This window comes from Convolutriloba macropyga, chromosome 7 (genome assembly GCF_964194025.1).
Source record: "Convolutriloba macropyga chromosome 7, txConMacr16.3, whole genome shotgun sequence".
Lineage (NCBI taxonomy): Eukaryota > Metazoa > Xenacoelomorpha > Acoela > Convolutidae > Convolutriloba > Convolutriloba macropyga.
Window position 1 is genome coordinate 18,062,301 of NC_134474.1, and position 15,258 is coordinate 18,077,558.

At 30.4% G+C, this 15,258-nt stretch overlaps 1 protein-coding gene across 1 annotated transcript in view; it reads right to left on the reverse strand.

The window, feature by feature from the left end:
- The window catches only part of LOC142342964 (uncharacterized), a 68,475-nt gene that overhangs the window by 31,028 nt on the left and 22,189 nt on the right, over positions 1–15,258 (reverse strand). Inside the window, exon 7 of the mRNA XM_075394644.1 lies at positions 10,742–10,860. Coding sequence (XP_075250759.1) covers positions 10,742–10,860 — 119 coding nt within the window. The remainder of the gene's footprint in view (positions 1–10,741; positions 10,861–15,258) is intronic.

A 15,258-nucleotide genomic window follows, 5' to 3' on the forward strand; every position in this document is an offset into this window, starting at 1 on the left:
TAGTGAGTGGAAAGGATATAATGTATATGGCATTGATGATTAAAATTTATTAGATAGTTTGGATAGTTTTGCTAATAGTCTTATTATATTTGATGATATGGGAGAAAACGTTAGATTACCAGCTATAGACTCATTGTATGCTAAAGGTAGACATCACAATATTAATATAATATGTGTAGGTCATACTGTAACAGATTTAAATACAAAAGCAAGAGATAATACCCCATCTATATATATATTACTTTAAATAGTTCACAACAATTCTTTGAAAGAGTACAAGAGAAGTTTAAAATTGATTCTAATCTATATAGATTTAAACATTATAACTATGGTGTAATAAATTATAATACTATTAGTGACTATTATATTGCATTAGACAAAGATAAAAATGTCGTATATTTTTGTAGGATAGGTGATCTTGATATTGAGAAGTATGTTGATTATACAGAGTTTAAGGAAAAGGAATATAATATACTAAGTAGTTATTTAACAGATAGAATGATAGAACCAACACATATTAAACCAAAAGAGTTAATGTTCTATTTTGAAGAATATTTAGAGTTTAAGGGAATACATAAATCAATTAATTTATATAAAATATAAACAAATATAAAAAATATACTTAGTGAGATACATAGTGGCTATTATGCTATTGCCGGCATAGTTACTATGGTTGGATTTGGTTATTCTTACTTTCAAAAACTTGGTAATAATAATAATGACGATAATTTTAATGGTGTAGATATTATGAATATAGATAAAGCAAAAATTAAATTAAAAAATTGTATGAATATGACAATAGGTTATGGTTTGATTGATAAAAGCAATTATAATCTTAATCATCCATTCAATATAGTATGTGTGTTAGCTAGTTGCCTTGTAAGTATTTATGCAACTCATAATCATATTAATTCTATATCTAAAAATAAGAGTAATATGTAATATGTAGAGAATGTAATAATGAAATTGATACTAGTAGTGGTTATCCAGAACATGAACTAATGGATCATTATAATATTTTTCATAAAAATTTAATGGTAAGATGCACGAAATATATGCAAAGAAAATATAGTGGTTATCATTTTAAGGATAGATGTATAGATAATCGTACAGGCTTTATATCATCAGTACATAGGTATATTGACTATATCAATATTTATGATAATGATAGTAATGATAATATTGATATCAAAAAAGATGATAAAGATGATTTAAATAAGGTTTTAAATGATCTGAAAGACAATATTAAAGAAGATTTAAAAGAATATATTAGGACCAATTTAAAACAAGAGATCATTAATGAATTAAAACTAGAGATTAAAAATGAAATAAAAAAAAAAGAAGTTAAAAATGAAATAGAAGGAGGTGCTATCAATAATTTAAAGACTGATGTTAATATTAAGAATCCATCTAAGCAAATTAAATCAACTAGGACTTGTTGTTTTTGCAAAATTGAAAAGAATAGAGATTGTTTTTATAAGACTGGAGGTTTATGTAAAGAGTGTTCCTCTGAAAAGGTTAAATGTCAATTGTTTAACATTTTTCTAAATAGGTCTTCCCTTAGAAAACATATGAAGAGACCACATATAAATTAGAAAGATAATTTTTAATGAAAAATTATTTATAAGCCATATATTTATCAGATAGTTCTCTCAATTATACCTTTTAGTTTGTTAATTACAAAATTACACAGAATAACACAGAATAACAAGGATAACTAGAATTATGGATTAAATTAGAATCTTAGTAATTCTGCACTAAATTATCTTTCTAATTTATATGTGGTCTCTTCATATGTTTTCTAAGGGAAGAGCTATTTAGAAAAATGTTACACAATTGACATTGAACCTTTTCAGAGGAACACTCTTTACATAAACCTCCAGTCTTATAAAAACAATCTCTATTCTTTTCAGTTTTGCAAAAACAACAAGTCCTAGTTGAGTTAATTTGCTTAGATGGATTCTTAATATTAACATCAGTCTTTAAATTATTTATAGCACCTCCTTCTATTTCATTTTTAACTTCTTTTTTTTTTCATTTTTAATCTCTAGTTTTAATTCATCAATGATCTCTTGTTTTAAATTGGTCCTAATATATTCTTTTAAATCTTCTTTAATATTGTCTTTCAGATCATTTAAAACCTTATTTAAATCATCTTTATCATCTTTATTGATATCAATATTATCATTACTATCATTATCATAAATATTGATATAGTCATCATAACTATCTACTGGTGATATAAGGCCTGTACGATTATCTATACATCTATCCTTAAAATGATAACCACTATATATTCTTTGCATACATTTCGTGCATCTTACCATTAAATTTTTATGAAAAGTATTATAATGATCCATTAGTTCATGTTCTGGATAACCATACTAGTATCAATTTCAATATTACATTCTCTACATATCACTCTCATTTTTAGATATAGAATTAATATGATTATGAGTTGCATAAATACTTACAAGGCAACTAGCTAACACACATACTATATTGAATGGATGATTGAGATTATAATTGCTTTTATCAATCAAACCATAACCTATTGTCATATTCTTACCATATTTTAATTTAATTTTTGCTTTATCTATATTCATAATATCTATACCATTAAAATTATTATCATTATTATTATTACCAAGTTTTTGAAAGTAAGAATAACCAAATCCAACCATAGTAACTATGCCAGCAATAGCAGAATAGCCACTATGTATCTCACTAAGTACATTTTTTATATTTGTATATATTTTATATAAATTAATTGATTTATTTATTCCCTTAAACTCTAAATATTCTTCAAAATAGAACATTAACTCTTTTGGTTTAATATGTGTTGGTTCTATCATTCTATCTGTTAAATAACTACTTAGTATATTATATTCCTTTTCCTTAAACTCTGTATAATCAACATACTTCTCAATATCAAGATCACCTATCCTAGAATCATAAACAACATTTTTATCTTTATCTAATACAATATAATAGTCACTAATAGTATTATAATTTATTACACCATAGTTGTAATGTTTAAATCTATATAGATTAGAACCAATTTTAAACTTCTCTTGTACTCTTTCAAAGAATTGTTGTGAACTATTTAAAGTAATATATATAGATGGGGTATTATCTCTTGCTTTTGTATTTAAATCTGTTACAGTATGACCTACACATATTATATTAATATTGTGATGTCTACCTTTAGAATACAATGAGTCTATAGCTGGTAATCTAACGTTTTCTCCCATATCATGAAATATAATAAGACTATTAGCAAAACTATCCAAATTATCTAATAAATTTAAGTCATCAATGCCATATACATTATAACCTTTCCACTCACTACCATCAATACAGAATACATTAACAGTCTCATACAAACCACAATAATCTTTTATAAAAGTTGTTTTACCAGAATTAGATGGACCATAAATAATAAAGTTATGTTTTTTAGTTTCAAATGGTTCGGGTACAATATTCCTATATCCTTTGAATCTCTTCCTTAAATCAGAATATTTATCATAAATGCAATAAACAATTATAATAATAAGTATCAACATAATAAAAAGCGGAAACATCAGCAACATTTTATTTGGGGTGAAAAACTCATTATAATTAGTTTTAGCTTTTATTTCAATCTGGGAACCAGCCTCGCTGATTGGTGAAACAACTTTGTGGATCTGGAAACCAGCTTCGCTGATTGGTGAAACCACTTCGTGGACATTATATTTCTTTGCATGTTCTAAGAATCTTTCTTTTGTATGATGAAACCTATATCTATGGAGATATATGCATAACCTACAATAGAAGTGTTTAAATCTATACTGAGAGATATGTTTATTTACTTTACACATTCTGCATACTAAATATTGATTGGGATTTCTAAAGTGCACTTGCAAATGATTATGTCTGTCTCTATATGTTATAATCTTATTACATATAAAACATTGGAATGGTTTACTTTGACAATCATCACAACTCCAACACCAAGCTTTATTTTTACATTTATCGCATTTGGTATTAATCATTTTTATAGTATTGAAAAGCTATATATAATATTATTTCAAAATTTTGCATATAAAAATGAATCAACAAGATTATACCGGTTACATTCATTCCACGAGTGAACAAGCTCAATCTTATGGACAAGTCCAATCTGGAAGTGAGCGAGCTCAATTTGGAAGTGGACAAGTCCAATCTCATGGACAAGCTCAATCCCATGGACAAGCTCAATCCCATGGACAAGTCCAATCTAGTGCTTCTAGTATGGCGGTCCAAATGTTAAAAAATAAAAATAAACCAGTAGATCTGCGAAGCCGTTTCATTGATCTGCGAAGCAGTTTCACTGATAAGGAAAGACAAAAGATAGAATTAGAAAAATCTTTAGAATCAATCAGAAGGTTTAATCAAATAAATGAAGAAATAAAAGAAACATATGATAAACACAATGCAAAATTAAAACAAAGAGAAGAAGATATGCGTGAGTCATTGCGAAAGGCAGAAGCAAAATATTATCCAGATTTAGATCCACGAAGTGGTTACAACAATAAAGATTTAGGTTATGATAAGGATAAGGATAAAGATAAAGATGTAGATTCTGATAAAGATGTAGATTCTGATAAAGATAAGGACTCAGATTCAGACTCATTTGATGATTTTGTCTATGTTCAAAAGCCTAACACAAATAGGATTAGATGTGAAGAATGTGATGAAGAGATAACTCGAAAGAATTATAACAGACACATTCAATCACTTAAACATAAAAAGAATGAGCGAATGTATAATAGAAATAAAATTATTGAGAGTGCTAATGAGGATGGAATAAAAGTTACTAACGAGGATATAGAACAAAAATTGGATGAGCAGTATACACGAAGTGGTTACACCAATATAGAAGAAGGAATAAAGTTTTGTGATAGTTGTGATATGTATCTCTGATAATAATACTGCTTATAGTAAACATGTAACAACATTAAAACATAGGAATAATGTAGGATTGGTTACTGGGGAAATAGTAAGGAATGGAAGTAAGTTTGATGGTGTGATATGTAAGACAAGTCTGAGTCAATATAGTGTTGACCAACATTTAAAAACAAAGATGCATCTAGATAATGTAGAGGGAAAGGATAAGGATAAGGATAAGAATATAGATAAGAATATAACTGAAGGATATTGCAATATATGTAATAATAGATATAACAATAAAAATGAACACAATGAATCAAAAGAACATAGAGAAAATGTTGAACAGAAAAAAACTTGATGATGGGAAGTGGCGAGATAAAGTTAATGAGTTAGGATTAGATCATAACATGAAGCATTATCAAATAATAATAACTATTAGTAATTATGAAGATCCTAAATTCTTGAATATACTGGAGTCATTGCATAACATACATCCCCATATTAAGTTTAACATCTTTGATGTAGTTAGGTATACAAAACCTACAGATGATAAGTTAGAAGAAAACGAGTTCACCTTTAGGTTAATGACTAGGCAATATAATGGTGCACATGACTAGGATTTATTGAATGGGGAACTAGAGACAAGAATGCAGGAACAAGAAATTAATCAATCTGGATGGAGGATAGAACTATTTGTTAAAAGGACAATGTATATTCATAGGTTTTATCCAAGTGGTGGATGTGATACTGAGTTACCATTCACATCTAGATATATACTTAACATACATAATACTGATAACAAGTGTTTGCTATGGTGTCTAATTGCTTATCTACATTCTGCGCCACATAATCCCAGTAGAGTTAGTAATAATAAAAAACCAGAATATATTAATGAGATAAAATTACCAATAGGAGTTACACCCCCATATGATTATTATCACTTAAAGAAAATACAAGAACTAAATAAAGAAAAAATATTATTTAATGTGTTTAATCTAAATAAAAATAAAACTATTAATCCTGTATTAATTATTAATAATGATCCTAAAGGGTGTAATATATTATACTGGGATAATCTTTACTTCCTATGTAAAGATGTATCATTCTTATTAAGAAAATCATCTAAACATATCTGTTATCCATGTCTATAATGTTATGTATCATTTAGAACAGAAGATGCATTAAATAAACATTTAGAATTATGTAATACACAGAAACATGTAGGAAGAAGAACATTCCATAAAGATGATTACCTAAAGTTTGATAAGTTCCATTATAAAAACAGAGTACCATTTGCTATGTATTATGATTTTGAATGTATAATAAAAGATGGTAAACACATTCCTATTGCTTGTGGTTTATATATAAAAAGTGACTATCCTGATATACTAGAAGATAAGTATGAATGTAACTGTGGTGATAAAGTAGTTGATTGGTTTGTAGAAAGAGTAGATTATTATAATAAATTATTTAAAAGATATATTTAGTATAAATATTCCATTGAAAGAAGAGACTATTACTCCGTTATATAGTAGATGTTATTATTGTAATGAGAACTCGGGTGAAGACATCGTTAGAAATCATGATCATCTAAATGGTAAATTCAGAGGTTATGCTCACAAAAAATGTAACCTCCAAGCTAAGAATAATTTTGTACCAATGTATGCATTTAATTCTTCTAATTATGATAATCATCTATTTATAACTAAACTAGAAAAGAAGGTTAGACTAAAAGTATTAACTAAAACTGATGAGATTTATATTAGTATTGATATGGGTTATGCTAAAGCATTAGATATGTTTAGGTTCTTCCATCCACTTAGCTTAGATGCTATAAGTAAAACATTGAGTAATGAAGAATGTATAACTTTAAATAAATGTGGCTTAGAAAGAAGTAAAGGTATATTCCCATATGAATGGTTTGATAGTATAGATAAACTACATGAAACAACTTTACCACCCAAGGAAGCATTCTACTCTAAGTTGAAACAAAGTGGTATTACAGATAAAGAATAAAAGCAAGATATTGATTGTTGGAAAGATACTAAATGTGAGACAATAAAGGATTATATGATGTTGTATCTTAAAACAGATGTATTGTTATCAGTTGATGTATTTTAGAAATTTAGAGCTATGTGTTTAGAATATTATGAAATAGATCCATGTTACACATATTCTACTCCTGGGTTAACCTGGTTGTTTTTGGTTGAAATATACCAATGTCAGACTTAAATATTATAAAGAAAATACAGTTAATATTTATGATACAATACAACATGGTATTAGAGGTGGGTTAGCATCAGTATTAGGTGATTGTCATGTAAAATTTAAAAATAAAGAAATAGATCCTGAGTATACAGGGAAAGAGAATTATTTAAAGTATTTAGACTTGAACTCATTGTATGCTTCTGCTATGGTTCAAGCTTTACCTACTGTCGAGATCAAAGTATGTGACACTCTCGATCCAGAAACAGGCTTAGCAGATACAGTATATAGTAGATCTAGCTCTAATACTGGATACATCTATACCATTGATACAAAGTATAATGATGAGTTGAAACAGAAAACAAAGAAATATCCATTCTTTCCTGAAAAGACAAAAGCTAACATTAATCAGTTTACAGACTATCAAAATGAAAATAAAAAGAAAGGATATAAACCCAATGAGAAGTTAATGTTGAAGTTAATGGATAAAAACGATTATGTAATTGATGGTGAGATGTTAGATTGGTATTTAGCTAGTGGTTTGAAGTTTTCTTTTATTCAGAAAAGAAAAGAAGCTAAAGCTAAGTGTGATAAATTTGGGGATGTATTCTTTAAGTTAATGGATAATGCGTTCTATGGGAAAACAATAGAGAATGTATATAATAGACAAGATGTAGAGTTAGTTAATGATGTAGATAGATATATTAAATTAGTAGAAAATATTGGTTTCAAATATTCTGTAGAGTCTGATGATGATTTAGTAGCCGTACATAAAACGAGAGGTAATGTTAAATTAGATAAGTTTAATTATATTGGATTTGTTATATTAGAAAGAGCTAAACTATTCATTTATAAAGCTATATATGATTACTTTGAGAAAGAGTTAGATTGTAGTTATCATTACACAGACACAGATAGTATATTTATAAACATAAATATTCCATTAGATAGTACTATAGAAAAGGAAATGGATAACATAAAAGATATTTTACATAATATTGAGTTAAGTAAGATGAGGGATGAATTACCTAATGATACTATTATAGAAGCATGTTTCCTTAAAGCTAAAGCATATTGTTACAATACTGTTAAAAGAGAAGAAGAGAAAAAGTTAAAAGGTATAACTAAAGCTACTATTAAAAAACAGATTAATTTGGAAGATTATAAAAATGCAATATATGAAGGTAAAACTAAATATGTAACTAATTATACTATTGATATTAAACTATAATAAACATCATTTAGAAACTAAAGAACAATATAAATTAGCTATAGATCCATTTGATGATAAAGGTATTAGAGATAGTAATGGTGAATTTAGGTTTTACCAGTGAAGCTGCTTCGCAGATAATTAATTTTTATAAAACAATAGCAAAAATTAAAATTTATAAAAGAGTTAAGCTGGTTTTTTATTCAAGTTATCCACGAAGTGGTTACAACATTTTTCGCAAGTTGGTTTTACGTGCTTGTTACACGGTCTCACTAGTTATGCTGAAAAACACTAATCACTGTGTTTCAACCGATCTCAGTGTTTTTGACTGTATACCCATCACAGTGTGTCCCATGTACAGTCTCACAGCAGGGATCATCCTTTTTAAGAACTGGGAATTTGGTTTTTTTATCTCACTTAGTTTTATAGTTTTTCATCAGAGTCGGGGGATGTTCACTGGGGTCAGTGAGGAAGGATCCCCAAACCTTCCGTTTGCTAAGGCAACTGAACTAGACTCGATGATTTAACCACTACACCAAGTGAGACAGAAAGTTTTAGTTTGAGATTGATTAAATATTGATTTGGGGATATATGAAAATTTTTATTATTTTAAAATTTCTTTCAATTTTTGTTCAAGTTTTTTCGCAAGTTGGTTTTACGTGCTTTTTACACGGTCTCACTAGTTTTATACTAGTATCTGGGATACGTTCACTGGAGTCAGTGAGGATAGAACCCGAACTATCCGTCTGATAATGGTTAATTACCAGCTTAACTCTGTACTAGTGGCTTGCACTAAGTGAGACAAGAAATGATAGATTTAAAATATAAAAGAAGTGAATATAGAGTAGTGGATATATAAAGGGAATCAGAGTAATGTGTATATGGGTTCCGTATCGCGGCTCTATGTTGCGGAGGTACCCATATACACATTACTCTCAGCAACCTCTCAAAATAACACAATTCAATCTGATGTATGATATTACTTCACCTTAAACCAAACAATGAATAAAATGCAGTGATGAATAAAATGTAAATTACCAAAAAAGACCAAATTGTGGAAAACAAAAGCTCGAACAAATTTTGGTTTTCCACTTCAGTCACTTGAGGCTTAGCCAAATAAATTTGAGAAGACTTAAAAAACAACAATTTTTCAATTTTTTCCATGTCCTAAATTCGTTTATTCAGTTAAAAGTCAACTTTTAGTGCCATAATAGCTTCACTTTAGTTTCTAATTAAATGCGCTAACCAAATAAAAACAATGAATTTGTTCAATTTGAATTTTTTACAGAAAAGTAATGAAAAATAGACAAATAATTGCCTCGTTATTAAAGGCAGCTTTTTGAAAAAGCAAATTTTAAAATACTCCCTCAATTGTGATGTTACTAGATCAACAGAAACTGAATTGCAGTTTTTTCATTTTTTAGTTTAATTAACTGTAAATTTTTTCAGCAATTTGAAACTCGGAAAATTTAGTTCTGATCAAAAAAATGCAGCAATTGTAACATTTGCGGAAACAATTTTTATCTTTTTTAAAAGATAACAATCACCTGTCAAAAAAATAACCAACTTAAATAAAAAACTGGCTCAAATTTGCTTTTGGAAAATTACTTTGGATGCAACTATGAACAAATAAATACTTTTTTTTGATAGTTTCTAATAATCAATTAAAAAATGAAGTTCCGCAAATGTTGTTAAGATAAAAAGGAAACAAAACATTTAGGTTATAAATATTTGATTCAATATTTGTAGCGCAACCCTTGCGAATGTAGACAATTGGCAAAAGTTTTTTTGCACAATAATGGAACAAGTACTGCGTTCACTGCATACTGGTCCTGATGCTAGTGTCACAATGTCACTATATCAAAACCAGCTGAGCATATACCCCCTACACACAAACACTCGCACACACACATACGCACACACACACACACACACACACACACACACACGCGCGCGCACACACACACACACGCACACACACACACGCAGACACACATACACACACTTACACGCACATGCACACACACACATACACGCACACACACATACGCGCACAGGCACACACACACACACACACACACACACACACACACACACACACGTTCATACACGCACACACACACACGCAGACACACATACACACACATACACACACACGCACACACACACAAACACACACACACACACATACACACACACACACACACACGCACACACACATACGCGCACAGGCACACACACACACACACACACACACACGTTCATACACGCACACACACACACGCAGACACACATACACACACATACACACACGCACACACACACACACACACACACACACACACACACACACACACACACACACACACACACAAACTCACTTAGTTCTGTCGGAACAGAAAACTGTCTGCTTACTTCCATTGGGGCGAAGAACGGTCTTGAGACGTTTGATGTTCATTTCAGGGTACATGCCGAAGAGGCCATTGCCAAAATTTATGAAGCCATAATCCGAGTTGGTACTGATTTGGTGGAACCTGAAGTTAGAAAGCAGAAACTTATTAACTGGACCGTCTATTAAGTAGAGTCACATTTTTTTATGAGTTACATTGACCGAAGACGTTCTTTTCAGAAGTCCAGGCCTCCACAGAGTAATGGCACTTTTGAGAAAATCCAGTACCGTAAACTTCGTGGGGTAGGTAGGGAACTGACAATGGGGGTATTGTATTTAAATAATCCTTCTACGGGGAGCAAACGCTTATCTTGTCGATTGTAATCAAAAAAGTTAGGGTTATGTTTGAGAGGAAAGTGCTTCAACTTGAGTAACCGAGCTAAAATTTTTTTTACAAAAAATTATAAAGCCAATTTTGGGCAACAAAAATCCTTAAGATTCAAAATCTTTTTACTTTTCATAAATTTAATCTTTAACATACTATACAAATAAAAATGTGAAGTTTATATTGTCCTAATCCTAAATACGCCGTACTTTAAAGTACACGTATTTTTGTACCAGTGGTTTTTCTTTTAAATTGACTATTTTAGAGACTTTAAATGATGAAGAATAATTGTCAGCTTTAAATTTTATCGCCATAAATTTACAAGCGAGATATCATAAATTCTAAAAAGCTAATTCGGAAATTTAAAAGAAAACAAAATAAACTGTGTATTTAGACAATTGTGACAGATCTTAAAAACAATTTGACTCAAGGCAATAAAGTAAAAATTTCAATCTGGTATGTAATAAGCTTCGTTAATATATCTCGGTTGCCTTTTACGTTTTTTAAATTATTTTCTCTTCCGCAGTGAGCTAAAATTGAGATCCCAATGTCTGAAAAGAATCAACTGATCTATTTGAAGACAAAATCAAATTTGTAGTTAGATCTGATTTGACATTTTTAATTTTGTTTGCTTCATTGTTACTGAAAAATTTTGCAAAAATTGCTGTGTAACAAAATTCGCTCATTAGTCTTGGCGTTTTAGGGTAATTGCTTTTCTTCTGTGGCGGCTAGATCAGTTTTAAGTTTTGGTGCCATCTGTAAGCCACCGTCTCTAGTCGTGATAGAAGCTAAAAAGGCCCAAGCTCAAGCTAAGACTGATTTTCCAGACCCATATCTTGCAAAGGTCTGGCAAGAGTTCGACGCTTATCTAGCACGATTCTTGCATATCCGACAGCTACCTTGCAAGATCTTGCAAAATCGCGTGGAATCTTACCAGACTCTTGCAAGATTTGACTTTTATCAACTTTGGGATCTTTTCCGTTATTGCCACCCAGGCACCGTACTTTTTTATACACCCCAGTTACAGAGCAGACAGTATTACCTAGTCAATCTTCATAAATAATTATGCCATATTCGATTCGCGTTGCAATTGAAATTCATCCAATAAATTGGCACATAAGCAGAAAAGATATTAATTGGTTCTACTGAACTCCTCGAAGACAAACATTGTTCATTTAAGTCGAACGCAGTCTTAACAACCGTTCTTTGGTTTGAGTTAACTCATTTCGTTCGCGGGCTTAGGTTTTGTCGCCATACATGAATTTGATCCAATATTTGGAGAAATATCAAAAATATCCTGAACAGAAATCACATTTCTTTTGAACCTATGTTCTTTTATCATTAAAAAATGCTGACTAGCAGTCCCTCTTCGAGTCGGCCTAATAGATGATAAAAAAAAATGTGTAATTCACCGATTACAGCCCAGATTAATCATAATGTCTATAAACCTATTTGATGAAAACTTTTATGATTGATTTCACAACAGCACCATTTCTCGAAGTAATGATTTCCACCAGCCACTTCTAATTTCCTATTTTTTACACCTTTTTTTCCGGCATAGATAAATCAAAAGCTATTAAAACCAGCATTTTGCAGAAGAAAACTCTAAAATCCCATCCAATGCGAGGTTACTTCATAGGTAAAGCGCGAATTGAAAACTTGCAAGAATCTTGCAAGATTTTGAATTCACTTGGAAGACGATGCTATATATTTTTTCGAAACTGAAATTTGAAAACCAAAATTAATTAAATTTAAGAAGCCTATAAAGCCAAAATATGCAATATCACTTTTGTTGAAATTTTTTATTGTGGAAATTCGTTATAAATGAAGCTAATGAACAAATTCATAACAGTAATTTAGAAATATTTTTTGCTCGTTAAATGGCACTGAAAGTAAGTTTTGGTTAAGTTGTTCAGATCCATATAACTTTCGAAACTGAAATGCTAATTTCTGAGAAAAAATAAACACCCTTCCAAATGAATTCAAAATCTTGCAAGATTCTTGCAAGTTATGAATTCTTGCATGATGTAAAAAAACTTCACTTCACTTTCCGATGGGTTCAATTGAACCCATCGGAAAGTGAAGTGAAGTTTTTTACATCATTTAGTTTAAACAGTTGACTCGTTCAGCTGAACAATCGATCAGTTGAACAATGCAGCTCTAAACCAATAAAACTTAATAAAACTAAAACTAATAAAACAATAATTAAAACAGCTCCTTTTTTTTAAAAAAAAAAGTACTTCTCCTTTAGTTTATGAACTATCGGACTGTTGATTAGGACCTATTATCTTCAGATTTTTTCCAGGCGAAATCAAAAATTCCATGCTAACATTGACGACATACAATCCACAGTTTCAACTTGATAACGGCCCAATTAATTGATATCATGAAAAAAAGTTGAGAAAAAGAGCTATAAACAGTCGATCTTAAGTTATGAACTATGAATTCTCTCCTACGCTTAGCTTAACTGGGATATTTCAGTGAAAATTTAAGATGATGTTTCTTAGGTATTTATAGATACATGGGTACTGTGGTATTTCGTGTTAGAACTGCTGAGGTGTAAAACTTAGAATGCCGCGAATTCATGCCTCGAAATCAAATCTCTGGCGCATATCCAGTAAACCGACAACCACTAAAATCTATAAAAAGACGTTTCTCTTATCCATGCAGTCCAAAGTAAACAAACTATTTTCCAAGGAAGATGCAGTATTTTGATTGATTCTTGAACAACTGTGATTCGTTTTTCCCCTTGACATTCATTATCTTCACCTGAAAAGGGACGGAAGGGTATCAACGATTTCAGGAACAAAATAGAGTGAGTTCACAGCTAACATCACTGAACCACGAGATAAATGGCAGAAAAAATAGTTTCAGAGCAGGAAAAAATTGATATTTCGACAGGCAATAAAAAGAATATGACTGAAAAATTTAGCCCGGAAGAGCGGTTTGCACGACAGAACAGTGTTTAGATAGTCCAATCACCATTTGACCCTCAAAGATTGAAAAAGCTAGCGATAGGGACAGTTTAAATTTTCAATATATTTCTGAGTTTATATAGAAGAAGCAGGCATAACAGTGTCAGATTGCTTCGGAACAAGGAGGAACAAAAACCTAATAATTGAGATATGTAAATTTATATACTATTGGGAAAACAAGGAAGTCATTGCAAGAGAGGATTCTATGAACAAAAAAATCCGATCACCTCGATTAAAATCTATGTACTATGAGCAGTTATCAGAGTCTGGGGTAAAAACTAAGCCCACACGACGAAACGAATTTTATACAACAAAAATGTCTGTGTCGTCTCTGTTCTACTGGAAAATTGAAAAACAGATACAAAAAAACCCATAAAATTGAGATGGTAATTGAAGTGGAAAATCATGACAAATAAATAGTTTGAAGAAGCAAGAAGTCTTCGAATACCAATCTGAAGTACGATTTCAAGCACCCAAACAACGGACTGTTTACAGGATCAACGATTTTTTTAATTTAATTTACGTTGTTTTCATACAAATAAAACTATTGTTTTCTCAAAATTTTTTCAGGAAAAAAAACTGAGTTTCACCAAATTGGAACAAATAGATTGATAGAGTATTTATTTGGCATCTTTCTAGTTTTTGTCATATGAGAGTCATTTTTCCTATATCTTGATCTCAGGTTCTACTTCTAAACAGCGCAGTTAACCATTTCTGCGGAGTGTCAAGTGCTTGGCGTGAGAACAGATCTCTTGGTTTTTCATTGAAAGTCACAGGATCCTTGAGGCTTAGGTTATGTCATGTCTAATAAAGGTCGACACTTTTTTCCTTTATTGAACTTTTTTTCAAAAAATTTTGTCTCTACCTCTCTATCTCTCTCTCTTTCTCTCTCTCTCTCTCTCTCTCTCTCTCTCTCTCTCTCTCTCTCTCTCTCTCTCTCTCTCTCTGTCTCTCTCTCTCTCTCTCTCTCTCTCTCTCTCTCTTTCTCTATTTAGATTTTATTCACTAAAAACGTAAAAACGCAAAATGGCTTCCTCTTGTTCAAACAAACAAATTAGTGATTAAAATTTTAAAAAATACACTTAAAAGATGCCTGAACAGTCTGCACAATTTACTTCCAATTTGTACAAAATCTAAAAAAAAGCCTCAAAAAGAAAAAATGCTCTAACATTTGGTGGAAATT